At 40.4% G+C, this 26666-nt stretch overlaps 1 protein-coding gene across 2 annotated transcripts; it reads left to right on the top strand.

The window, feature by feature from the left end:
* The first annotated feature begins 218 nt into the window (after positions 1-218).
* Positions 219-26093, top strand: FAM72A (family with sequence similarity 72 member A). 2 transcript variants are annotated; one of them, XM_042466357.1, is made up of 5 exons: positions 219-298; positions 1816-2024; positions 20981-21058; positions 23548-23672; positions 24828-26093. In XM_042466357.1, the coding sequence occupies exons 2-5, from the start codon at positions 1873-1875 to the stop codon at positions 24920-24922; spliced, it is 450 nt and encodes a 149-aa protein (XP_042322291.1). In that variant the 5' UTR covers positions 219-298; positions 1816-1872; the 3' UTR covers positions 24923-26093. The 2 variants fall into 2 exon arrangements, with proteins under 2 accessions (XP_042322291.1, XP_042322289.1); XM_042466355.1 differs by having other exon boundaries at positions 222-298; positions 1643-2024.
* Positions 26094-26666: the final 573 nt, after the last annotated feature.

The following is a 26666-nucleotide window of genomic DNA, read 5'->3' on the forward strand; positions in this document are numbered from 1 at the left end:
ACCTATCCGGCCTCCGTCCCGCCACTTTTCTTACTGGCGCCGCCCATCCGTGAGAGAAGCGGACCAATCAGGGCGCGGTGGGCGGTATCCGGGAAAAAGGGGCGGGGTATGCAAATGAAAAGAAAAAGAAGGTCTTAGTGTGGTTAGTATGGAGAAGCTCCGACCAATCAGGCTCAGGGGGCGGGGCGTGTTTCCACCAATGGGATGCGGAGATGCGGATTCAAACGGGTTGATGGCTGGCGGAGGAAGGTTTCATGATCCCTGAAGGAGTCCTGAGAAGAACCCGGAGCTGGGTTGAGTGAGTGAGGGGCTGGGAAGCCAGGAAGGACGCATGAGGCTGGGCTTTAAGGGGAAAGCAGAGCTGGGGGACAGTGTGGCGCAGTGGGTTGAGCGCTGGGCTGCGTCTCTGGGGTCCAGGGTTCGAATCCCGGACAAGTCACACTCTCTCAGCCTCAGGGGAAGTCAATGGCAAACCTCCTCTTTACACACCTTGCCCGCAAGTCCCAGGGTCCTCCTTTCCCAGGACATGTCCTCCATTTCATCCTCCTTTCAAGGAAGAATTCCCAAATGTGTGCCCCCTAAGGCCACCTTATCAAGGGATCTTCTGGGCAAGGTTTGTTCAGAGGAGCTTTGCCATTGCCTCCCCCTGAGGCTGAGAGAGTGTGACTTCTTGCCCATGACCGAGCCAGGATTCGAACCCTGGACCCCAGAGACGCAGTCTGGCACTCAAACCACTACGCCAGGATTTGAACACTTGGTCCAATGGCCATAGCAAAGCCCCGCTGAAGAAACGGTGACCAGTGAGGCGCCACAGGGCTCTGTCCCGGGCCCAGTGCTATTCAACATCTTTATCAATGACTTGGATGAAGGAATAGAAAACACACTTATCAAATTTGCAGATGACACCAAACTAGGAGGAATGGCTAATACCTCAGAGGACAGGATCAAAATTCAAAATGACCTGAATAAATTAGAAAGCTGGCCAAAGCTAGCAAAATGAATTCCAACATGGAGAACTGTAAGGTACTGCACTTAGGCAGAAAAAACAAAATGCATAGCTATAGGGCTGAATGAAACTACGTGTGAAAGGGATCCAGGAGTCCATGTAGACCACAAGTTGAACATGAGTCAACAGTGCGACGCAGCAGCTAAAAAGGCCAATGCTATTTTAGGCTGCATCAATACAAGTATAGTGTCTTAAAAAGGGGAAGTAATAGTGCTACTCTATTCTGCTTTGCTCAGGTGACCCTAAGATGGTGAACCTATCATGGGGTTTTCTTGGCAAGTTTCCTCAGAGGTGGTTTGCCATTGCCACTCTTGGAGGCTGAGAAAATGTGAGTTGCACAAGGTCACCTAGTAGGCTTCCATGGCCAATATCAATAGCAAGTTCATTTCTATACCGCTTATCTGCACTTAAGCATTCCCTAATTGGTTAAAGCAAGGATTCGAACCCTGGTCTCCAGAGTCATCATCCACCATTGAAACCACTCCATGCTGGCTCTGTGTGATCTGATACACTCTTAATTTCCAAAAGCTTCAGGCTTAAAACGTTGTCCCAGTCATCCTCATATCCCCCCCCCCACACACACACACAGATTGCGGGGTTAAAAATTATTTATTTTATTTTATTTATTTTTTCCAGGCCAAATTTCCTCAAGGAAATCTGTGAACTCTGGTGATTGTGAATAGCGATATAAAAGGTGGTAAACACTGCGTGTCAAGTAGAGAGCTGGAACAGGAAAGCCACCTTGGCAAGGGAAAGAAGGAGCTTGTTTCCCCACTCACCCCAAAATACTTATCCTTTACTCTTCTTAGTGGACGAAGGAGTGCAGAGACTCGCTGGATTCCCCAGTGGCACAGACTGACTTCGCCATGTCCACCAGCAGTTGCAGTTTTGCAGACAGGTGTGTCTCTGTCTTGTGCTGCAAGTTCTGTCAACAAGTGCTAAGTTCTCGAGGCATGAAAGCTGTCCTCCTGGCTGATACAGAAACAGACCTCTACTCCACAGACATTCCTCCAACCAGGTGAGCTCACACACACACACACACACACACCCAAAACACACCCAAATCCAGAATGAGTTGTAATTTTAAAACCAACAGAACCGGTTTGTTTGTCATCTTGTGAGACTTTTAGGATACATTTATATTACCTCTCAACCTCACTGCCTTATCTTGATTTGGACAAAGGATCAATTTATTTATGGTGCTGTCCTTCCAACATTTAGCTCTCGCGTGCATTTAATTAAGGTGAAATGCAGTGTTCGGATTAAAGTCTGTTTTATGGGCTGCATCTACACAGCTATGGAATTCTGGGATTTGTAGTTTTGTGAAATATTTAGCGTTCTCTGTCAGCTCCAGTGCCACAACAAACTACAGATCCCAGGCGTTCATAGGATGGAGCCATGACGGTTAAAGCAATGTCAGACTGCATTAATCCTGCAGCGTGGCAGCAGCCATGGTCATTTAAACCTGCCAGGTTGACAATTCAGCTAAATGTGGCTACTGCACACAAAGTTTATTTACACACATAGACTATGAGAATAAGTATGCTGTAGCTATAACTTTTCTCAGACTGGCTTTGCCTGAACTGCCACGGTATACAGTCCTTCTAATATCTTTCATAAATATAGGAAACTGGTGTTCTGTCTGTAAAGACTTAATAGTGTGCATGTGTGCATGCGTGGGTGGGACTTTCTAAGGAAGACCTGCACATTTGCGATCCAACAGGCCAAATGCATTCCGTGAAGCAACTGTACTGTGTCTTAATAAGTACCTTGCAAACCCATAGATTTTGCTGATCCTGGGACACAGCTAGAAAACAAACAAACAAAAAACTTAGTGGGTTCAGCATGACAAGTTGTGCAGGCCTGTTCTAAAGTGTCAATCAGTCTAAATTGAGAAAGGGAAACAAATGGCTTTAATATTAGCTTTGTGCCACCAATGCTACAGTGGTATGAGAATGTTACTGACATTATGCTGGAACTGTCACTTTCACTTCTCTTAATAATCAGTTTCTGGGCTGTTTGTTGTGGTAACAGTCAAAAACACAAAGAGGTGTTGCATAAACCACAGGATGACATAGTCTCTGCCTTCCAATTGATGGAGTGGTTGTGAATCAAAGTGTAACTGCTAAAGTATCAGCAAAAAAGAAATAAAGAAATAAAGTGTTTACTGGTGTAAGAAAATGCAATTCTTATAAACTTCCGTAGTATCACTCAAATGAAGTGTTCCGCATTTGTAGCAGAAATCATGCCACCTCATGATCATACATTTTCTCTCAATTTCCCCTTTCTCATTTGTATTTTTGAATGGCTATTTGAACATTGAAATTTAAAGAATATGATAAGGTTTTAGGCTGACACCTTAAACTGGAAATAGCTTTGATGTATATGCAGAATCTGCTACCCACCTTCTTCCTAGCCATAAACTGAAGAATCCAAAATGCTGGAACTGCCAGGCAGTCCTTTTTGACAAATAACAGTAAAGTTATTGTAGCTCTTCAGAAAAAAAGTGGTGAATAATCCCATCAGGATTTGTTTAGTGTCTCAGTTTCTTCTTACTATCTAGCATGACTGGGCTACAACACACTACCATCATTAAAACAATTCCCATACACACAGGACCGTTTCACATTACAAAATTATATAGCACTATGATTCCACTTTTACAGTCATGGCAACATCCTATGGAATTGTAGGGTTTGCAGTTTAAGGAGGGGTATTTAGAAAGAAGGGCTCTCATGCCTCTCCAAACTCCAGGTTTCCGCAGGATGAAACCATGGTAGCTGACATGGAATCATAGTCCTGTAATTGTATAGTGTGAACGGGCTCAGAGTGAAATTGTCAGCAAGTACTGATGATTTATCAGAGATGGTATATAAGAGAAACTCCAACTGGCCTTCAGGTGAATAGTATTGTAAATTAGCTATGAGTAAATCTATGCAGAAATATGGGAAGCTGCCTGATATCAAGCCAGACTATTGTTCCTTTACTGCCTGTACTAGCTCCCCAGGGTTTCAGGCAGGTCTGTCCCAGCCTTCCCTGGAGATGGTGGGTACTGAATTCCTTTTGCATGCAAAGCATGTGCTCTACTGTTGAGCTACAGCCTTTCTCCTTCCTCATATACATTCTGATTGAGTACATATGTCATATAGTCAGTTCTTGACAGCATTCAGATTTCAAAAGAACAAAATTGCAGAGTGAAATAATTTTAAACTGCATAGAATAAAAAAAGTTGTTTAAAAACGACACAGAACAAACAAGTCAAATAAAAAGTGTATCATAGCCACCTCCAAATGGCTGATGTTTATTCATAGAAAGCAAATACGTATAAGCAAATGATAGAACTGTTTCTTTATAATGATAGCTTCCTTAAATCAGCCACAAGGGTTCATACACTTAAGGTAACTGACTAACATGAAGTGAAATTATTCCACCTGGTTACAGATGGCATTTCAGTAGTCTTATTGAAAGGGGGAAAATATTGACCATTTCTACTCCTAAAATGGGTAATGAAATTCAACCAATCTTTCCTTTCAAATGGGAAAACTATATTTTAGTGCTTTGGGGTATTATTTGCCGCTATTGGCTTCTTTATACTATAATAATTGATTAGCATGGCAGCTGGGTGTATTCTGTTAGCGCTGAGCGGTTTAACTGAAGGGAGAGCTAATGTATTGAAAAATGTCTGTGTTATGAGACTATAAATCAAGTATGGCAACACTGTAGCTGGGCATTGATGGCTACCTGCCACCTGAATAATGTTTACCATGGCAACTCCCAGCAGTAGTATCTGATATAGATCAGCCCAGGGAAGAGATATCTTTGCTATACTGGAAAATGGTCTCACCATTTCAGGAATGCAAGAACAATGACGCTGCTTCATTGGTAAGCAATGGGACACACATCTCGGAATGAACTCAGATTAATGGGTGTTTATAACTATCCGGTCTGCAGATGCAGATTCAGCTATTGTACAGAAAGCTCTTGACACTTTTAATCTGTCTCCCACACCTGTTCATTTTGTTCTGTTGCTATGATTCATGGCTAGCAATAGATACACTGACTAGAGGGATTCAAACTAGTGGAATGGTCATTTCTTGGGCAGATATTGTGTGGTTCAATATTGCAGTGGTTGGTATTGTTCCAGTCGGTTAGATGGAGAGGTGAGAGAGGGTTTTATTGAGGGGAAAAGAACAACCTAATCTGTTTGCTCACACTCTGGGAATAAAGTCTGGTCTGTCATAATACTGCAGATACAGAGTCTTTTTTCTTTTTTGAGTTAAGAAACTGGACATATAGGGAAAACACCCTTTAATCAGGAAGAATATATGTGGAGGCACTCTGTGGTACCTCTGTTAAAATTTCTGAGGTAAGAAAAAAAGGTAAGATGACAGGAGTCAGTTAAGGCACTGCTGCTAAAATTCTTCAGTGTAAACAAATGTAAATTGCTTACCACTCCCAATATTATGATGAATAATTTTAGTATGCAACTACTTGAACTGAACAACCAAAGGGATGGGGAGATTTACTAGGAAGTTTTGTTGGATATTCACTTGTTCTTCATTTAGAACCTAACCTGGTAGTCTGTAAAGGAACAAACAGAAACATGGACAAATTTAAAAGGGAATATTTTTCTGTCTTTTCAGTGAAATAGCTAGATCCTTCTAGATTGTTCTCTTGGTGAATAAATGCTAGGCCTCAAAAAGAAAGTTACCAAGGTTCATTGTAGGATTTTGACAACCATCTAACTTCCATTGCACCATCCAATTGAATCCTATAATTTGTAGTTTCATCAAGTAATTTGAATTCTCTGCCAGAGAACTCTAGCAGTTCAACAAACCTCAACCCCTTTGCATGGCAGCAGGTTGGACTGGATGGTCCTTGTGGCCTCTTCCAACTCTAGAATTTCATAGAATTTTAGGATTCTATGAAATCCTAAAATTCTATATGATGGAGCAACAACAGTTAAAGTGATATCAAAGTGTTATAATTGTGCAGTCTGAAAAAGTCCCATAGTACTTCAAACTGGCCATAACATGACTACTCATTTACACTAATTGCATCTTGAAGTTATCATGGTTAAAGAAATAGGTGATGCTCTGACTGTGTGGGGGAGAGGCTTGCGTACCCTAATGAAGTTGTGAGCTATGCTGGCGATGGTATAATAGCCACCGGTAGGGCCTCCCATGCCAGACAGGTCACAACTGAAGGGTCTGACCAAGAGCGCCAAAGGGCAGGATGTGTTCTCTAGCCTTATGGCAACCATCCTAGGAGAAGGAAAACTCTAATCCCAAAGCGGGGCAGATGGTGCTTGTCTAACCCTGTAAGGTCAACCATCTAAGAGAAGGAAACTCTAATCAAACTTACGACCTGAGGACCTCACTGCCACTGTCCATACTTGTCAAGGCCTCAGCAGTCGAACCTCTGGTTTAAAGGGTGAGGCCAGTTCTATGCATGCTGCGCTCCACCAGAAAATCCATTGCACAGGCTCGAAGGATACATCCAACATCATCAACGCGCTTGTAGAAAGCACGGATGAGTCCTTCCTGAATCTTCGTTCACGAAGTAAAGCCAAGAAGAAGAAGAAGAAGAAGAAGAAGAAGAAGAAGAAGAAGAAGAAGAAGATAAGTAAATATACAGTACCTGAACACATCATCATTGGTGGTGCAGTCACTAAATGTTTTCAATCTCTTATTAATAATCCCTTTGTTTTGTTGTAATAAGTAGGAAAGTAACAGGGTAAGATGACACACTGTGCTTATTAGGTCACTAATGAGCATTAATTATGTTCCTCAGCTTTTGAGGAATGATAATAATGACCTGAACAGTGGCATTCTCCATGTTGTAACTATGTGGAAGGTAAGGATGCTTCACACGTTTTTGTCTTTCAAAATCTTCCACTGAGAATTCTTTTTGGTTGACCTAATAAAAGTATTCTCATGAAGCGGAAAATTGAATTAAATTTTTATTTTTATTTTTAGTTCCAGTGGAAACTAATTCAGTCTGTGCATTCCAGAAACCAGAGTTGTTGTCTGATTGGAACATAATTACTGGAGAAATTAATTTTTCTCCAAGTGTTGCAATGCAACTCTTAACTCAAAAAGCATGTCCAATTGCACTAAACTCCATACTTGAGGATAAAATATATAGAAATGTGCACATCTAAATGCAATATATTTAAAATGCATATGCTGAAGAAAAGGATATTAGAACATGTATTTTTGCATTTTATGCATTTTTTTTAAAAGGCACATTAATATAGAAATACAACGGTGTCACAAATTAATAATGCAAGTTTGGCACATTCTAGAAACAAGGATTTATCTATTTCCAGCTTTATCCCTTTATCCCTATTTTATTTGTCCCCTTTTCAAAGATAGGTGAATATTTTGAAATGTCTTAGGGTCATGTGTGATAGTTTGTTAATAGAACTACTTGTGGGAAGTAGTTAAGAATTAAAACCCCTAATTTTACCTTCTTACAACTTACTTCTATGCATGTACAGTATACTGTGAACCGAATAACATGGAATTTAATGAGGTTAGCTCACTAATAGGTTTGAATGTGATTATAGCCTCATAGCCCAATATAGTGAGTATATACTCTGGACGAAGTAGATTTCCATCCACAGGACTTATCTTATCCTTAGTATTTATGACTGCAGCCTTAAAATACGTTGCATTTTAGCATTGGGATCCCTGAGAAGTTTTAGTCCCTTAAACTTGGCATAGACTGATAACAGCTTGCTTATAAGGGGGTTAGAACAATGTTCAAAACCAGCCCTTCATAGATATTTCTGCTAAAGTACTGAAAGTACTGCTTTCCAGATGCTTTGAGCTACAACCCTCCTCCCCACCCCTAAAGGCTCAGTAAGTATGGGTGCAATCTTCAGAGATGATGTGAGCTGCAGTCCAGAATTATGGGGAGGGCACAATGTTGCCTGTCCCTGGTTGAGAAAAATTAGATGTGTTTCTAAGCAGTAGTTTGGTGCTGTGCAATAACCATGACCTAAAACAGCCATCATGCTTTTCTGAGTGATAATTGCTTTTGCATAGATTATAATAGACAGACAAATGTTCATTATTAATCACAGAGTCACAGAGTTGGAAGAGACCACAAGGGCCATCCAGTCCAACCCCTGCCATGCAGGAACTCTCAATCAAAGTATCCCTAACAGATGGCCATCCAGCCTCTGTTTAAAGATGTCCAAAGAAGGAGATTCTACCACTGTCAAACAGCTCTTACTCTCAGGAAGTTCCCTCTAAAGTTTAGGTGGAATCTCTTTTCTTTTCACTTGCTCCATCCTCAATATTATTATTATTATTATTAATATTAATATTTCCCCGCCTCTCCCTTTCGGATCAAAGCGGGGTTACAACCTGATAAAAACATACAATTACATACAATAAAATCCATAATACGTCATCTCAACAGTAATGATATTAATTAATACTAGTTTATCATAATACAAGAGTTTTATAACAGTGGAATTTTACAGAATCATCATTAAAACTAAAGGATGGGTCCTAAACAGGGTTGGATGGATAGGCCTGGCGGATGAGCTCCGTCTTGACTGCCTTCTTGAAAGCATCCAAGGTGGTAATGAGATGGATTGCTTCTGGCATACCATTCCATAGTTTAGGGGCAGTGGCGGTAAAGGTTCTTTGGGAATCATAGAATCATAGAGTTGGAAGAAACCACAGGGGCCATCCAGTCCAACCTCCTGCCATGCAGGAAATCACAATCAAAGCATCCCCGACAGATGGCCATCCAGCCTCTGCTTGAAGACCTCCAAGAAAGGAGACTCCACTACACTCCGAGGGAGTTTGTTCCACTGTCGAACAGCCCTTACTGTCAGGAAGTTCCTCCTAATGTTGAGGTGGAATCTCTTTGCCTGCAGTTTGCATCCACTGCTTCGGGTCCTAGTCTCTGGAGCAGCAGAAAACAAGCTTGCTCCCTCCTCAATATGACATCCCTTCAAATATTTAAACAGGGCTATCATATAACCTCTAAACCTTCTCTTCTCCAGGCTAAACATACCCAGCTCCCTAAGGCGTTCCTCATAGGGCATGGTTTCCAGACCTTTCACCATTTTAGTCGCCCTCCAGTTCAGACCAGGGAGCACCTAGTGCAGTGATTCTCAACCTTTATTTCTCCAAATGCTTTGGATCTCATTTCTCATAATCCCTGGCCACTGGCCATGCTAGTTAGGACTTTTGAGAGTTAAAGTCAAAAACACCTGGTTGAGAATCACTGATCTAGTGCTGTACTCCTTTACTCATAGTGTGGCATTTTCAGGATCTATATGTGCAGAGCTTAAAAACAAAAGGTAAGTTTTGAGGAAAAGACTTAATTATAATTTATGTTTTGAGCAATCTCTTTCTCCTCTGAGTCCTGACCATGCAGGATAAGCTATAATGGGAGGTGAAATTCAGCAATATCTGGCAAGGTAGGAGGAATCAACTCATTTGAGACCTGGTGCTGGAAAAGAGTTTTGGGAATACTGTGGATGGCCAAAAAGATACATGATTCATTTCTAGAGCAGACCAAATCTGAACTCTCCCTGGAAACCAGGATGACTAAATTGAGGCTATCATAGATTGGCCACATCAGGAGAAGGCATAAATCACTAGGAAAGGTGATGATGATAGAAAGGGTAGAAGGCAGCAGAAAGAGGGGAAGCCCATGTGCCAAATGGCTAGATTCAATCAGAGAGGCTGAAGGCCTGAGCTTGCAGGACCTGAGCAGAACAGTGGAGGACAAGGGGTCTTGGAGGTGTTTCATTCATGGGATCCCCATGAGTCAAGGTCAACTCAAGGGCAGTTAACAACAAGTCTTCCCTGTTGCATCATATTAATCATAATGTGATTGAAGGGTGGACCCTTTTCACCCCCAAGCATTCCAAGCTGGCAGTGAGATGAGAAGCACTGGCAAATCAGGAACGTTTAGACCAGTGCTTCTCACCCTTCCTAATGCCGCAACCCTTTGATACAGTTCCTCATGTTGTGATCTAGACAATATATCACACATTTGGCACAGAGGGTCCCTTTGGTGTAATTAGCAGTGCCTGAGAATGCCTGGAAGTGTGCAAATGGGAATGTGAACTTATTGTCACAACAATATGGGGGTGGGGGGTGGGAGAAGTGTTGAGATGAACCAGTGTTAAGAACAGAGACCACTTAGTGGTATCAAAACTACATTTAGGGATGGGGAGTGTTAAAACCACATCGATACACACAGTGGAACATGCAGTGGTATCAGTGCTATATTTGGGGACATGGTTCATGTAAAGCATCTTTCAGTAATAAATGCAGGTGTGACCACCAAAAGCACAAAAACCTAAGAGCAACAACTCTGGCTAAAGTCATTTTTAATCATCCCAAACAGATCTCATTATATCAAAGCTATCCAAACTTCTCAGTGATCAGGCCATAAAATAACAGCAAGCACATGTTTCTCATGGTGGGCTGTGACTCTGTTCCTGGGGATGAGAGAATTCTTGTGTTGATAGTGATGCCTGCTGCTAGAAGGAGGTGCCCTGGTCAACTTGTCATGTAGATTTAGTTTTTTAAAATGCAACCCACTAGCCTCTCAGTTAAGTGGTCTCTTGCCAGGCTGTGTCTCATTTTGCTTCCACATTGGTATGTCATGTCCTTAAATCAGTTTGAATCTACTACATAATGTAGAAAATGAAATTATTTTCATTTCTTATAACCACTTCTGTACTAGTTTCCTCTGGATTTTGTTGTGGCCTTTTCCCAGGGCCAGCCCACAGACCCAAGAATTCAAAGATACAGCCAGGCTAGTCTGGGAAATCAGTATGCAAAGGCATCTTTGCACCTTTGAAACAAATTGAAAGAGAGGATGGTAGTATGAGATTTCGTAGACTTGACTACTTCCTCAGATGCAAGGGGACCAAAGTCAATGTAGTGAATCCCCTCTTGGTTTTAATCTTAAAAGGAAGTGTTCACTCTGAACAAGTTCAGCGCCTTGGACAGTTCTTTTAAAGATCACAATAAGAGCCAGTCTCCTCCCTTCTAAGGCATGGTCCCGACCAAATTCACCCCTCTCTTCTCGTTGCCTCATCTGGTGGGCTTCCGCTCTCAACATCCTTTTTATTGTGGTGACTCAAGAAACTGGACACTGTATTACCAGATGGACTGTCTGTCCAAGCATATTAATGTTACTATTTTCTTGTACTGTTCGGGAGAGATTGGCAGTCGTCCTTGGGGCTCCGCAGGGTCCCCTGGATATCCCCCCTCCCCACATTGCGCAAGCCACAGCAGCAGTGCGGGCGCGTTGTTTGGGAATGAACTTACTGATTATGGGCAATACAACAACGCGTAGAACAAGCCTGATAACAAACAAGCAGAACAAAGCTCACACAACAGCTTCTTAAAATCAATGACTTCCCCTTACTTGTTTTCATGGAGGAAACTTATGAGTATTCCATCTAATTGGCAAACTCAAAACTTAGAAATTTACAATTCCAATTCGCTAACAACTTTCTTGTGTTGGGAAAGAAAATGAGCTTTTATACTGCACTTTAGTATCTTCAGGGAGTGACGCCGGTTCACTTCATGCAGGGGTGTCCCTGGAACTAATGAGGTCCGTATGGGAGAAACTGCCAGATATGAGAAGGGAACAACTCACAATAGCACACAAAGTTAAATCCTCCTGTCTTTGTGCAAAAACAATGGATTTGTTTCAATGTTCCTTTAGGTCTTATTTTGAGATGGAGATCACTTAGATCACTCTTGTCGACAAGTACACAAGGATCTTTTGATTAAGACAGTTTTCTTTGTTTTATTTGTTCACCTATTGTCCTGACCTGTCTCCAACACTGACATCCAAGGCACTCCAAGGTTGCATTCCTGTTGGTCTTGTGGCTTTCTTTTGGCAAACTGCCTTTTCCTAATGATTTGTTCTCCGTTCTTCCCCACCTTGCTCCCGCTGCTTAATTTGTAGATGGTTGATTATTGGGAAACCTAGTGTGCCCCTACACCAACTTCGGGTGATGATTATATAAGAAACCTCGTTCCCTCCCACCCCTTATACACACCACTTGAATGGTGTTTGATTGTAGGCAAGCTGTTGATGTTTATTACTATTGATGCACTCATGATACTTTTTGTGTGCTGGTCAAACTCAGGAGATATGGTGCAGGTTATGAAGTCTGTGGTTAAGGATACATGGATGCCCAGTAACTACAGAATATTATGGGATAGTTGGAGTTGAAAAGGTAAAAACAAACAACCGTTCCATTCATAGACAGTGCTGTTGGGCATTCTGAAAAGCGATGGAAACAGAGCAATTCAGCAGATAAGCTGATTTGGTATTTCAGTCTTTCCAGTTCCCAAAGTCTATCCCCAACTTTGCAGCTGATTTCAAGCTTCCAGGACCCAGCTTCAAAAAACGAGCAAACCTGCTTTAAAGGTTTAAAGACTTTACGGGACTTGCCTTCAAGAAGGGGCAAAGGGAAATGATTTAGCCATAGTGGGAACTCAGGTGGATTGAATCGAATTCGAATCTGCCCTGGTCCTTCCACTGGCGTGGCTTTCCCAGGCCTCCCCATCTCCTGGCCATGCCTCCCTCCATCCTGAGGTTCTTCTTCCCAGCCTGTTCCTCCTGTCCCTATCCTGAACCGCCTTGCTTTTTTTTCCATCCCTCAGGCCTCGCTGACCATGTGTCCTGGTCTTCTCTACAGCTATTTTGGCCCTGGCTTGTTCCAATGCAAAGATAGTTAGACCACATTTGGGTGATTTGGGTTCAGAACTTTTAACTGTTGCTATCTAATCACCGTTGTTTTTTTTTTTTTTTTACCTTTTCATGGAGACTGGAAGAAAAGAAAACATGGAGCTGAGTATAACCACTTCTTACTTCCACTCGCTAAAGTTCTTGTCATGGTTTTATTTCTTGTCTGTTTCTCTCAACCTATTTTGTCCGTACTGATTGCAGTGATATTTTACTTTATTTTCTCCATTCAGCAAGTCACAAAATTACTATGGTGCAGTGAAGGTTTAAGAAAGGAGACAAAGTGAAGCATACGTTGACTACTTACTTTAGGAATAGGCTGGAAAAAGTATAAGGTTAGATTCTCATGTTTTCAAAACTAACATCCTTCAATAAGTCATTTTCTTGGAAAGAAAAGCAGACAATTGGTTCATTGTTTCCTTTTTGTCTTAGATGTTCTCTTCAAACGATGATGTAATTTTCGTTTGTTGATTCATATGTGAACTTCTTTCAGCTATTTTTCAACTTGTTTTACCGGTTAATTTCTTTAAGGCAAGTGGATGTTGAAAATGAGTTGAATTTTAACAAAGATTTATAAAAGCTTAAACATGAATTAATACTCATAATATAATTCTCGTTGGTGACGTTTTAACGGATATAGAATTTTTGTGACATGATTGACGAAGAGATAAGTGTGAAAATGTCACCGCACACAACAATCAACAATGTCAAGGTAATGTCCTCAGATGGTATCTTTGTGCAGAGAATAGATTTGACTATTTGTCTTTGTTGACTGGTTGGCTCAGTGCATCTGTCTATTGTCATGAATCAAATTTTTTGATACTTTTTCGTGACTTCTTTGCAGATTTGCATGGGATTGTCCTATGAAATGAAGATATCTGCAGTTGGCCACATTTCTTTGAAGATTGTTGTGATGAGAATACATTACATTAATCAGTTTGGTCACAATTAAGAAAGCAAATAATAAAAGGTCTCACGATGGTAATGAAATATTACTTCTTATCATTTGCTTGCTTCTTCAAGAGAACAAATTTAAAAACATCACAAATATTTCTGTTGATTGCCAACTCCAAGATCTTTTTATAACTTTTCCTGGGTTTTTTCTTCATTGGTCTTTCAATCATGTTTTTCTATCTCCCCCCTCCTTTTAAGCAGGTTTAGAAGGACCTAGTTTGCAACATTAAAGGAACTTTTGTATGTGACCTTTCTCTTAGCCACTGTGCCTAGATAATCTTTAAAATTTCATATATATATGATGGGCCAAAAAGCCACCAACTTCAGTGCAACGAACAACACAGCATCACAGTTAGATACTCAAAGGTATTAGACTCTGGTTTGAAAAGGAAAAGTGAGTTTCAGATAATTGTTCCTTTACTGTTTCAATGAATATCTTGTAATCATCATAGCAACATTTTATGTTTTTTTCTCATTTCTAATTTCTTTTGCAACTTTGGAGGGAATTTGGAAAACTGAAGTGAAAGTATTACTCCATCCATTCTGCATTCAGTATTAGTTATTCTGATTTAGTCTGAGAGGGCAAGAGAACTGGAATATATCCAGAAAAACCTCAGTGCCAGTGTAATTATTGAAGCAACTGGGGAAAGGTCATATTTAGGAACTTCAACAGTGGTTACCTTTATTTCTATTGCAAGAGGCCATCCTAGAGAGAGGCCGATGTGAGACAGATGAGTGGTTACGGAATTATCCCTGCAGTAACCTCCATTTCTCTGGTCCACATTCTCTAAATGTTACAACATTACACAAAACAACAAAATGTATTTTAACAAGGAGGGATTAGTAACCTTGGAAACACCCTAAACCCAAATGGTATATCTTTTTTTTCCCCAAAAGAAAGAAAGCATGCATGTTGCTTTTAAGGTTTAATCTGAAACTCTTTAGCAATTCTTTTAGAAATGGCTTAACAAATGTCAGCTAGTAATGAATGCAGAAGATAAACCTCCAGAATAAAGCAAGAAAGGATAAGCAGAATCGCCATTGACTGGTGAAGAACACATCCTCAAAAGATCGAATAAGAAAGAACCTTATAAAAAGTTGGTTATGAAGCATTAATTATCAGACCTTCAAGAAATTCAGTGCTGATGCTTGTTCAGGAAATCAGTCAGTCCCTTGCTGAGGAAGAAGATAATAACATCAGCAATCAAAGCTTATTGAAGCAGATAGTTTATCTCCATTTCGGTTGTTTCTTCCAATGTAAGGAGAGGGTCAAACAGAGGCCTGCAGGCCTTTGCTCTTTTGCGCAAGAGTACAACAATGGAGAAATGGAAGGAGGGTATATGGAATTAGCCGTTGGGCGCTTGCGCTCATGGCTTCTTGTTCATTGGCATGCTCCCAGGCTAATCTGACTTGCCACTTTGGGGTTCGGGAAGGAATTTTTCCCCAGGGCGGATTGGCCTGAGATCCTGGAGGTTTTTTCGCCTTCCCCTGGGCACTGCGCAGGCTGTCAACTGATTAGGTTTAATTTGGTTTACATTCAGTTTCATTAGTCCACCTTACTAAATTGTTTATTGATAATGTGTTTAACCAGGATGGAGTTATGCCTTGGAAACACCCTAAACCCAATGAGTATATCTTTTTTCCAAAGAAAGAAACCATGCATGTTGCTTTTAAGTTCATCTGACACTCTTTAGCAATCTGAGAAATGGAGTAAAAATGTCAGATAGTAATGCATGCAGATGATAAACCCACCCGAAATAAAGCAAAGAAAGGAAAGCAGAACTAGCCTCCTTCAGGTGAAGAAAGCATCAAAAAGATCATGACTAAGAAGTGACAACATTACTAATCAAGTTGTTATGAGAAAATTATCGGAACCTTCAAAGATTCAGTGCTGCTCCTTGTTCAGGGAAATCAGTTCAGTCCATTGATGAGGATAGAAGAAATAACCCATCAGAAATCAAAGCTTTTTGAATAAAGGAACGTTCTTTGTCCTTTAGGTTGTTTCTTTCTGGGTGAAGACAGCAACAGAGCCTGAAAGGACTTGCCTTTGAGCTAAGAGTAAAACAATGGGAGAAATGGACGGGGGGAGGATGAGGAGTAGCAGTGGGGTTGCTGCGCATGGCTCTTGCTCATGGCATGCCCAGGCTAATGCTGACTGCCACTTTTGGGGTCGGGACAGAAATTTCCTCCAGGGCGGATTGGGCCCCTGAGATCCTGGAGGTTTTTCGCCTTCCCCTGGGCACTGAGCAGGAGTCACTTGCCAGGTTAGTTGGCCACATTCAGTTTCTTAGTCCACTTACTAAATGTTTATTAGCATAATGTGTTAAACAAGGAGGGAAGTAGCATTTGAAACACCTTAAACCCATATGGGTATATCTTTTTCAAAGAAAGCAGCGCATTTGCTTTTACGGTTAATCTGACACTCTTTAGCAATCTGAGAAATGGAGTAAAAAATGTCAGATAGTAATGAATGCAGAGAAAACCACCAGAACAATAAAGCAAAGAAAGGAAAGCAGAATCCGCCTTAACAGGTGAAGAAACATCCCAAAAAGATCAAGAGATCAGAAAGAACCTTACTTACAGTTGGTTATGGAGAATTATCCGGGACCTTCAAGGATTCATTGCTGAATCCTTGTTCAGGAAATCAGTTCAGTCCCTTGCTGAGGAAGAAGGAAAAAAATCAGCAATCAAAGCTTTATGATGAAGGCAGGAACGTTCTATGTCCATTTAGGTTGTTTCTTCCAATGGAAGAGAGCAACAGAGCCTGCAGGCCTTGCCTTTGCGCGACAGTATACAATGGGAGACATGGAAGGAGGGGATAGGGAATAGCAGTGGGGCGCTTGCGCATGGCTCTTGTTCATGGCATGCCCAGGCTATTGCTGACTGCCACTTTGGGTGTCGGGAAGGAATTTTCCTCCAGGGCGGATTGGCCTGAGATCCTGGAGGTTTTTTGCCTTCCCCTGCGGCACTGAGGCAGGAGTCACTTGATAGGTTAATTGGCACATTCCAATCCAATAATTAAAAATCATGATACGATAATCAAAATACTAAACTCCAACCATAAACAGAAATAGAGCTAATAAAAGAAATAAATGTCATTTACTAAAAAACTAGTTCTTGTCTCCTTTGCCTTTTTATCTGATCTGTTAAGCAAACTGCTATACCTGCTGTTGCATAGATTCTGGGGCAACACGGCTTGCTGTGCAGCTGGAGCTAGCTTTATGGACTTATATATCTTACAAATCTTGAGTGTCTCTCCCTTTAGTTTTTGCAGTATCCTCACTGGGGGAGTCTGGGGGATCTGGACTGCCGCTGGGGGACCCTTACGTGGGGTGCTCTATGACTGCTCTCTGGTTGGGGCAGCAATGGGCTGTTGCCTTTGTCCCTTTAAAAGTCTGAAGAGATGGGGGGAGTGGAAAGAGCCTCTGTCGGGGAGAAAGGAGAGACCCCAGGGTTACTTTACTTTATTTTTTAAATTTATTCTTTTAGACGTTAATTTTTTACACCCATCTCTTCTTACCAAATTTTCACTTTCACCTCATGGAACTATTTACAATTCAATACATTTTAGGCTGTGTGTAGACATTGTCATTTTAAGTGTCCTTTTAATTTGTTAATTGTTTATGTCAAAACATTGCCATTTCCACTGATATATGCGAAATGTGATTTCTAGCAATTAGAAACCATCAATTAGCATTTACTTTACTATACCACTTCACGTTGAACTCAACCCCACTTTCTAAGCAGTTTACAGTCTGTAAGTTCCAATTTCCCACAATAAAACTGGGTCCTCACTATCAATTTGCTTCGAAGCAGATTGCACCTGACCCCGTAAGTCAAGGTACTGGGCTCTCAAGTCCAAATATGCAGAACATCTCCAGGGACAAACACTGATACCAAACCTCTGTCTTTCTACAGCCATATGGGCACCATTCCTTTAACTTCTGTTCGGTGCAAAGTATTTAAATTGCACAGGTTAACTGGATCTTAAGGTCATGTAGCCATGAAAAGGACTAAATCCAGGGGAAATCCTTACCGGCGTTAATTGTGAAATCTTACAAAAAAGTAATGACACAAGGCAATCTCCACTAGTGCTGCATTTTCCTGAAATCAATATCAGCTAAGTGCTTGCAATTCCCGTTGAGCTACCATTATTAGGCTTTTGCACCCAGTAGGTCTGAAAATCCAAACTAGATTTGACAGATCTGTTTTCGTCCCATGAATATAGTGCCATTTCTTCATATTTGGCCACTAACCTAAACAGGAAACCAACTGATAAAAATTATCTTGAGCTAATCACTAAAAGGCTGTTTTCTGTAGCCAACATATCCTAACAGTCATGGAGATCTCCTAGTACGATAGCCTTGGGGGAAGATTGGGGCTCCCAGAGCTCTTGTTAGAAATTATTACTAACATCTTGAAATGGAGATTGAGGTGCACATCAGTGTTTCAGGGTGAGAAAACCAACTCTGTTGATCCACTGACTGTATTCCGAAGGTGTTGCTGGCCTTTTAATAAAGTAACAAGATGGTTGAGGTTTATCACAAACTAGAAACGTATATAGACAGATTAAACAAACAAACTGATATAAAATGTTATTTTGGTGCATGTATACTTTTCCGCTAATGCATTTTAATCTGTCCAAGATGGGGAACGGTTGGCCATTTCTCTTTAAAGCTTAAATGATCACAAGCTGGACTTTGCTTGGTTCCTGAATGGACCATATAGAGGACCAGTCCAGGAGCCTTGCCCTCTTAGGCAATGTTCCATGCCAATTATCTCTGCTTTGGGACAGATTTTCAAACCTCGCACTGTAACACATTTGTGTTTCCCATCAAAACTGGACTCCAGAAGATTCCCTCCTTTCTCATCTCGGGATCTGTTCTCTGTGTGAGCCTAGACTTCTCTTGCCCGATAGACAACACGTATTCGGCCATTTTCTTTTTCCTCAGTAGCAAGCATGCCAAGTGGGGGGTTCTCTTATGCTTATCTTACAAGAATCGTAATCAGTTCAAATTCACTCCAGGGATGAGTTCAGAGGGAATTCAATGTTTTGCATGACACGCAAGTTGCCGTTGCCAGAGTGTGTGCATGCATCCCTCATTCTGAAATATTTCAAATATCCAAAATATCGCTTAATAAGCCCAAAATCTTTTTTCTGGGTGGCTGACAAAGTGACACTTCTGTTTTCTGACAGTTTCAATGTACACAAACTTACTTTCTGCACAAAATTATTTTTAAAAATTTGTATAACATTTATTTTGGCTATGTGTATAAATGTCCATATGAAACAAAATTGTTTTATGCTTTGGCTCACATCTCTCCAAGATCACAGAATGCTTGAATTGTAGAGTTGGAAGACCACAAGGATCATCTAGTCCAACCTCCTGATGCAAGAAATCACAAACAAAGCTCCTGACAGATGACATACCCCTGCTTAAAAACCTCCAAAAATGAGACTCCACAACTTTCTGCGGGCTTGCACAATTTCCGTGAACAGCTCCTACTATTCTTCTCTAGTTGTTATTCCAAAAACACAATGCTAGCGGTCCAAGGAGGGCACCCACATTGTATTTCAATGGGGGGGAGGAATTTAGCTTCAATGGACAATTGAAAGCGGTGTTCTGAGTCATGTTTTAACCGCATTTCGCTATCATATAATGGTTTCCAAACCAAGCCTCATACAGCAGATTCAAATCTAGTTTAGATCATTAATTTAGAGGGAATTCAACATTCATGCAAGACATGTAAACGCAACACATACGCTTTACAAAGGTGTTCGGAATAGCGACTTTTTGGTGTTGCCAGAGGGAAATCTATATCAGTTCAGAAGTTGACGTGCTGATTGGGGAAAGTTGTGATTGGGGGTGGATCAGACTATCTGTTAGACAAGGGCGGTTGGCAAGGAATACTTAGGCGTCATTAAACTTCTTGCCTGCCTGATGCCTAAACAGATGCGAATCAAAATTGCTCATATTTTATAGGGTCCTAATATTCTGTGGCAGTTTCTTCAGAAGTTTGAATGAATATTCCAGAAGTGGAAAAATGGCTAGAAAATGTGTGGAAACTGGACAGCAAAACAATCAATTCTTCAATGGTCTCAAACGAAGAATGTCTATCTCCGGAGGCAAATTGATCATTGCTTCCAACGTTTTGCAAGAACCCAGCGCCTCCACCCACTATCACATTCAAGTGTTGAAGGGTTTCTGAGATTAGGTTCTTTATTTTAAAACAAGCTTGCTCCCTCCTCAATATGACATCCCTTCAAATATTTGAACAGGGCTATCATATCACCTCTTAATCTTCTCTTCTCCAGGCTAAACATCCCCAGCTCCCTAAGTCGTTCCTCGTAGGAAGTAATAGACAATCTAGTCTTTTGTATTTCCAGTACGTTCTTCCCAGATGTCCTTGAGAGTGCGGGGGATAAAATAGGGAGAGGCGTTCCCTCAAGTAACTCGGACCCAAGCCATGACATTCCTTCAAATATGACATCCCTTCAAATATTTAAACATGGCTATCATGTCACCTTTAATCTTCTCCAGGCTAAACATAACTAGCTCCCTAAGTCGCTCCTCATAGGGCATGGTTCCCAAACTTTTCAGCATTTCGTTGCCCTCCTCTGGACATGTCACAGCTTGCCAACATCTTTCTTGAACATTCTGATAAGAATAAAACTGTCTAGCATCCTAATATAAGTGTAACTGTCATGTGTACATAGTACTCTATAGTAGGGGCGAGAACTAAGCAGCCTTTGGGGGTTCTTGGACTGCTGTTCCAGCATTCCTCAATTTTGGCTGTGCTGGCTAGAGCTTCTGGGACTTGCAATCTAACAGCAATTGTAAGGCGGCCTGATTTCCGCCTGTGCACTTCAGGAACCCGGGATACAAGCGGCTTATTTATCTTAATTAAAATGAAATGGCATTCTGTATTAAAGGTCATACCTAAGTCACATACACTAGAATGTAATAGGATTTGCTAAGTGTTCTCTAAAGGACAACTTGGTTTAATCAATTTTGGAGAGACAGTGCAAGAAAAAGATTCCCTGTCAAAGATCTTAATAACAAACACTGAAACTGTTCACCAATTCTACATTTATTTTGTTATATTGCCATGCCACTGGAGAGGTTTATGATGGCTGTTAGCAAAAATAGATCTGTAAATGAAAAAACTAAATAAAGAGAATATGTTCTGTGGAAACACTGAGTCTCAAAATACATGATCATGTGAATTTTAACTATTTACAGTATTTTTCTTTCTCATCTCTACTAGTACTGTGGACTTCATTGGAAACTGCTATTTTACAGAAATCTGCAAATGTAAACTAAAGAATGTTGCCTGTTTGAAATGGTAAGTAATACTATAGTTTAATGTAGCTTTGCAGTCTCTGCCTCTTTATTGATTTGGGTGAAAGAGCTTGAAGCTGACTTGATAATTCAATATTCCTTTGGATTTAACTACTTGTATAAATCACAGCAAAGTTCCAGAGTTGAATATGCATAGGCTAAATTTTATCAATACCTGTATACAATGTATAATGTTTGTTATAAGACAAAAATGGTGGACCTTTGGCTCACTAAAAGTTTTCAGCTTCAACTCCCAGAAGTCTCAACCAAAATGGCCAGTAGTAAAGAACTGTGGGGTTTGCAGTGCAAAACACTTGGAGGGCCACCCAATGTATAAGATTATCTAATACCTATTTAGGATGGCCATACTAATATATAGGTTGAGTCTTCTTATCCGAAATGCTTGGGACTAGAAGTATTTTGGATTTCGGAGTTTTTCAGATTTTGGAATATTTGCATATTCAGAGATCTTGGAGATGGAACCCAAGTCTAAACATGACATTTATTTGTTTCATATACACCTGTTATCTTACCTGAAGGTAATTTTATACACAATATTTTAATTACTTTTGTGCATGAAACAAAGTTTGTGTACATTGAATCATCAGAAAGCAAACGTGTCACTATCTCAGCCACCCATGGAGACAATTTTGAATTTTGGAATATTTTGGAATTCCACATAAGGGAGACTGAACCTTTAAAATCTTCACAATTTCAAAAAAAAAAGTCCATACATGTATTCTGCTGATAAGTTCAATTATTGATTACAGAATTTCCCATTTTCCTCTTTTTTGGTAGGGGGTTAGCTTTGTCCTTACATCTTCTTTAACAGCAATCTGCTAACCTAAAGTGTGGCAGATGAAAGTCATCTGAAATCTGGAACAGAGATGCAGAAAGTGTTGCCTGTATGTCGCAGGAATATGGCTTGTAGAAATGGAAGAAAAGAAGTTATCAGCCTTATTATTCAGAAGCAGCCAAAAGCTATGGGTCCAAAGGATTTTGACTAAAGTTCTCCACACAGCTAAACTACTATAATCTACAGTTGTGCACGTTATGTCCATCATTCATTAGTGTGATATATTCAAGAAATCAACTTCCTTACAATTATTACCAGTTGATTTGAATCTAGCTCCTTACAATTATTGGGATTGTGCTCTATGACATTCATATGCTATGACACTATCCCAACACCTCATTGTGTCTGTAACTGAGTCTCCTATCGTGTCACGTGATATGATAAGTTACCATCTGTGGTTTTCATGCCAGCAGTAGCAGATGGAACCCTGCAAATGGAGATGTTTTGGACAGGGACCACGAAGGAGCCAGTTTTGGATTTGCTGGATCAAGAAATGGTCCAGTTGGACTAATTTGGTACTGGCATAACACATTTTAAAAAAAAAAAAAAAAATCTCTTCACCTCTGCCCTGATTGGCACAAACTGGCAGGACGTGGAATGTAGCAGTGGTTTGTAGTACATGTTCATGCTCTGCTTTGGACTGTGTTGCACTTTGTTTTTAACTTAGTATTTTATTAGAGTTTTGTGAAGGAAAACAAAGAGGGGAACCAATGAGCAAAAAGAGATGATTTACAATTTGCAGAAGACAGACTGCTATAGAATCTACAGTACAGATGGATCCATTTTATGCTTATGTGGTCCTCCAACCTATTTAACAGCTCTCTCCCCCTAGAAATATGAAAACTTTCACCATTCTTCAATAAAATACTCTTCATTTTTTGCCTTCTCTGTTGGATACAATATTGTGACAGATTCATAATAATTAAATCCATGTGGTGGATAAGGATCTAAGAGAAGAGACGCTTCCCTACACGGCTCATGTGACACCACTGATTAGATGCCGTATTTTATAGATCCATTCAGCCTTGGATAGTGAATCAATATTCTTAAACCATTGACTTATGGTGAGGCAAGCTGATGGTACTTGTTTTTAAATGTTTTGTATTTAAACACAACCATTACCTCTGATATTAGTGTATTTTATACTCTGTTCATACAGAAGTGTGTTTGGGGCTTAAAATTAAGAGTGTGTGTAGGTGTGTCTGTGGGTATATACAGTGTGTATCCACTGGGATTTGGTTCCAAGACTCCCTGTGGGTTCCAAAATCTGTGCATGCTTAAATTCCATTATATATAGTGGTGTAGTCAAATGGTGTCTCCTATATAAAATGGCAAAATTAAGATTTGTGTTTTGGAATTTTTAAAAAAATGTTTTCAAGCTATGGATGGTTGAATCTGTGGATGAAGAATCTGTATACAGAGATCCAACTGTACTGTATTCTCAATTGTTTGGTAAAGACATTTTGCTCAGAAATTTAGTCAAACATTTACTTGGTTTTACTAGATATGGGAAATGCCATTTCATTAATTTGTTGTTTACTAAGAGAACATTAATATCTGTTGATCTTACAGCTTATTGTTTTGTCTCCTGTTTCACCTAAGAATGTGCATGTCAGATATTTTGTTTGCTCTTCCAGTGGTAATGTGGTAGGTTACCATGTGATTGCTCCATGCAAACCTTGCTTGCTCGCCTGCAACAATGGACACTTCTGGATGTTTCACAGCCAGGCTGTTTTGGGAATCAACCGGCTGAATTCCTCTGGTATGGAATATTTCAAAGATGGATCATTGTTCTTGTCTTCCTGTACTGTTCTGTCTCATTTTTTTTAAAAATTACAGGGCCCTTAGGGGAAATAAATGTATACCTGGATTGAGTGCAACATCAGGCCCAGCAGATTTACCTTGTCTTCAAACAAGGAATTTGCTTTAATACAAAATTGAACCTCCTTTGATCCAAAAGTTGATGTAATCCTTACGAGCTGCAGCCAGAACTGCTTGCTTTATTTCAGTGAGTGTGGCATAGTGGCTAGAATGGCTTCTTATAGGAAAGAACCTGTCAACATGATGGAATTCTCCTATAGCCATGATGAGCAAGTTCCAGGTTTCCACAGGCCAGATCTCACCCAGAACCACCAGAAAAAAACCTCAAATCAAAAGTCAGAGGTCCATGCTTGCTTTCCTAAAGCCCACCTTCTCGCAGTGGAGAGAGCAAGTATCCACCCTATTTTAAGACAGAATCACACTTTTGCAAGACTTCCACATATGCAATTCTCTTTTTCCCCCATGTACAAAAAAATTGTTGTGTTGGGCTTTGGGACACTCCAGGGGCCACAAAATCAGGCAGGGGGCATTAGCATAAAATGTATATGGCCTTCCATTTTGACATTCATTCATTCATTCATTCATTCATTCATTCATTCATTCATTCCTATCAGTATGCCCAGATGCTGGGACTTGCTTGTAAATCTTAGTTATAACTACAAATCATTATACACAAAGTCAACCTAGAGTTGCTAACAATTTAACATATACACCAATGCAAGAAATGGACATTTATGGCATTTAAGAGCCTAAGGTGAAAAAATCCAGCCCTGTAGCATGTGAACTCTTGCACCTTCAGCAATGATGTGGAAGAAGGAGTGTCAGTGGTTATAAGTTTCCACAGTTGTCACTTGCTGAAATTATCTCTTTTATACAGTTATTTACAGGAACCCAAATACTGAAAGACTGACTAGCCCTGAACAAAAATGTGATATTTCAGAGAGTGGAGGTGAAAGATAATGATAGAGTTGATTTGCATGTTTTATTACATTATATGTTAGGCTTTTGCTGTGATTAAGGTTGTACATTTCTTTGGCAATATGTTCCCTCCCCCGTTCATTACCTGGTCAAAGAATATTTGCACTTTCTTTTTAAGGTACAAACTTTCTGCTTTGGGGAAACTTGCCAGATTTAGAAGAAAGTGCAGATGAGGACTTGTCCAGCACCTCTGAAGAAGAATACATCAGATAAATCTTATCAACAATGTGTCTTTCACATTCCTAAGCTGTGCAGATCCCAGCAGGGCAGTGCAAAAAGAGAGGGGAAAGACTTCAAAGTAGTAATACCTGTTGACTTTAGACTGTCTGATCTAGTAAGCATCCTGCTGTAAGGCATACCTAATATGTGAAGGTTAAAAATGCAGTCTTTTTCTTTGTTCATTTTCTGAAGAGATACCTGCCATCAGTATGCATATCTAGCTTTTGCAACCGCTTGCGACCTGCTTGCTATTGCCTCTTTTCTAAAGGACAGCACTGTTACAGACAAGATCAAGGAATGAAGCTCCACATTACTATCACACTAAGAAAGATCTGGTGGCAGCAGAAAGAAAAATCCTGTGGTGTTTGATGTATGGTGTGTTATCACTTGGCCTGCCTGACCTCCTTTATTCTGAACAGCTGACTGGCCAGGGGCTATGCGTGGCCTCCCTTTAGGGGCCACAGTTAATTCGACCTCATGGTAAGCCACCAGTGAATACTGCCTCTATGCTGTTGGCAGCCTTCCAGAATCTTGTATTTGGATGCTATATGAAAGAATGGTGTTTGGGGTTCTCTTAAATCTAGCTCTTTCTGCATATGATGTACAAGAGTAGCATACTTCTTAGTTTTGCTAAAAGGTTAGCTTTCGAGGAAACCTACTAAATAGATTTTCTCTGCCAGGAAACATGAAGCCAACAAGTGTGAGGACATAGCCTGGGAACTGGCATGCTTCCCTGTTCCTAATGGAAAGAGAAGGTGTAAAGGAAGAACAGCATAAGAGTTTGGAACTTCTGCTTCTACATCACTGGGTGCACATGATCATGAAACAAGAGGCTAAAATAATAATGTCCAAGTGATGGCATTGATAACTAAGTTTGCCAATTTTTTCCAGTTTATGAGAAGAGACTAGCAGCAGGCATGACACTGGAGGAGAATGTAGCAAATGCCTGGCCAGATTCAATAAAACTTTCCTTCTGGCTTCCATGCTGCTGGCAAAGAATATTAGCTGGTGGCACAGTGCCTTTTGGAAAGAAGGCAGACAGGCATGGCTTGAACTGAATTTTGTCAGTAGTGTGCTAAAATCAAAAACAGCAGCAAGGTTGCTGCATATAGAATAGTTTACTTTTCTCAGATTGATGAAGTGTAATCTGGAGTGTGTGTGTGTGTGTGTGTGTGTGTGTGTATTAAGTACCAGTGTGTTCTTTGGAAGAAAAAAAATCACTGCAAGAATATTTCGGCGGTTTTGACACTTTCAGTGTTCCAGTTTATAAGGTACTTTACAGGCTTGGCAAAGATCCAGTACCTCTGCTGTGGTGAGTCTACAGTTGCTGAAGAAAACTTGTGTACCCACATCAGTTTTGAATCACCTAAACTATCTGTAAGCCTATTTGTCTGATTTTGTTAGAGGAATGTGAATTTGATGCTTTTTCTTTGTTTTCCAAGTATCTTGGGAAAGATTGTACTAAATGAACTCTCAAAGGTCAGTTTAAGTTGCCCAGCTCTCTTTGTACATGGATAATGATTTTTAAACCCTCAGAAAGTTGTATGCAGACTCCACCATGTGCTGAATCAAAAAATTGTGTCACCCTCAAACCTGTTCATTTGCCTGTCAACCAGAGTTTGGAAAATACCTTTAAAAAAACGTTGCTATAATTCCTCAGAAGTAAGGGCAAAAACATAATTTTCCCCAGCTCTAGTGTCAGCTGTAAAGTAATGGGCCTATATGATGACTGGACATA

This window comes from Sceloporus undulatus, chromosome 4, assembly GCF_019175285.1.
Source record: "Sceloporus undulatus isolate JIND9_A2432 ecotype Alabama chromosome 4, SceUnd_v1.1, whole genome shotgun sequence".
NCBI classification, from domain to species: Eukaryota; Metazoa; Chordata; class Lepidosauria; order Squamata; family Phrynosomatidae; genus Sceloporus; species Sceloporus undulatus.

Coding starts and splice junctions, on each gene's coding strand:
- FAM72A (XM_042466357.1), top strand. CDS start 1,873: ATGTCCACCAGCAGTTGCAGTTTTGCAGACAGGTGTGTCTCTGTCTTG. Junction 2,025..20,980: donor ACAGACATTCCTCCAACCAG/GTGAGCTCACAC, acceptor CATCTCTACTAG/TACTGTGGACTTCATTGGAA. Junction 21,059..23,547: donor AATGTTGCCTGTTTGAAATG/GTAAGTAATACT, acceptor TTGCTCTTCCAG/TGGTAATGTGGTAGGTTACC.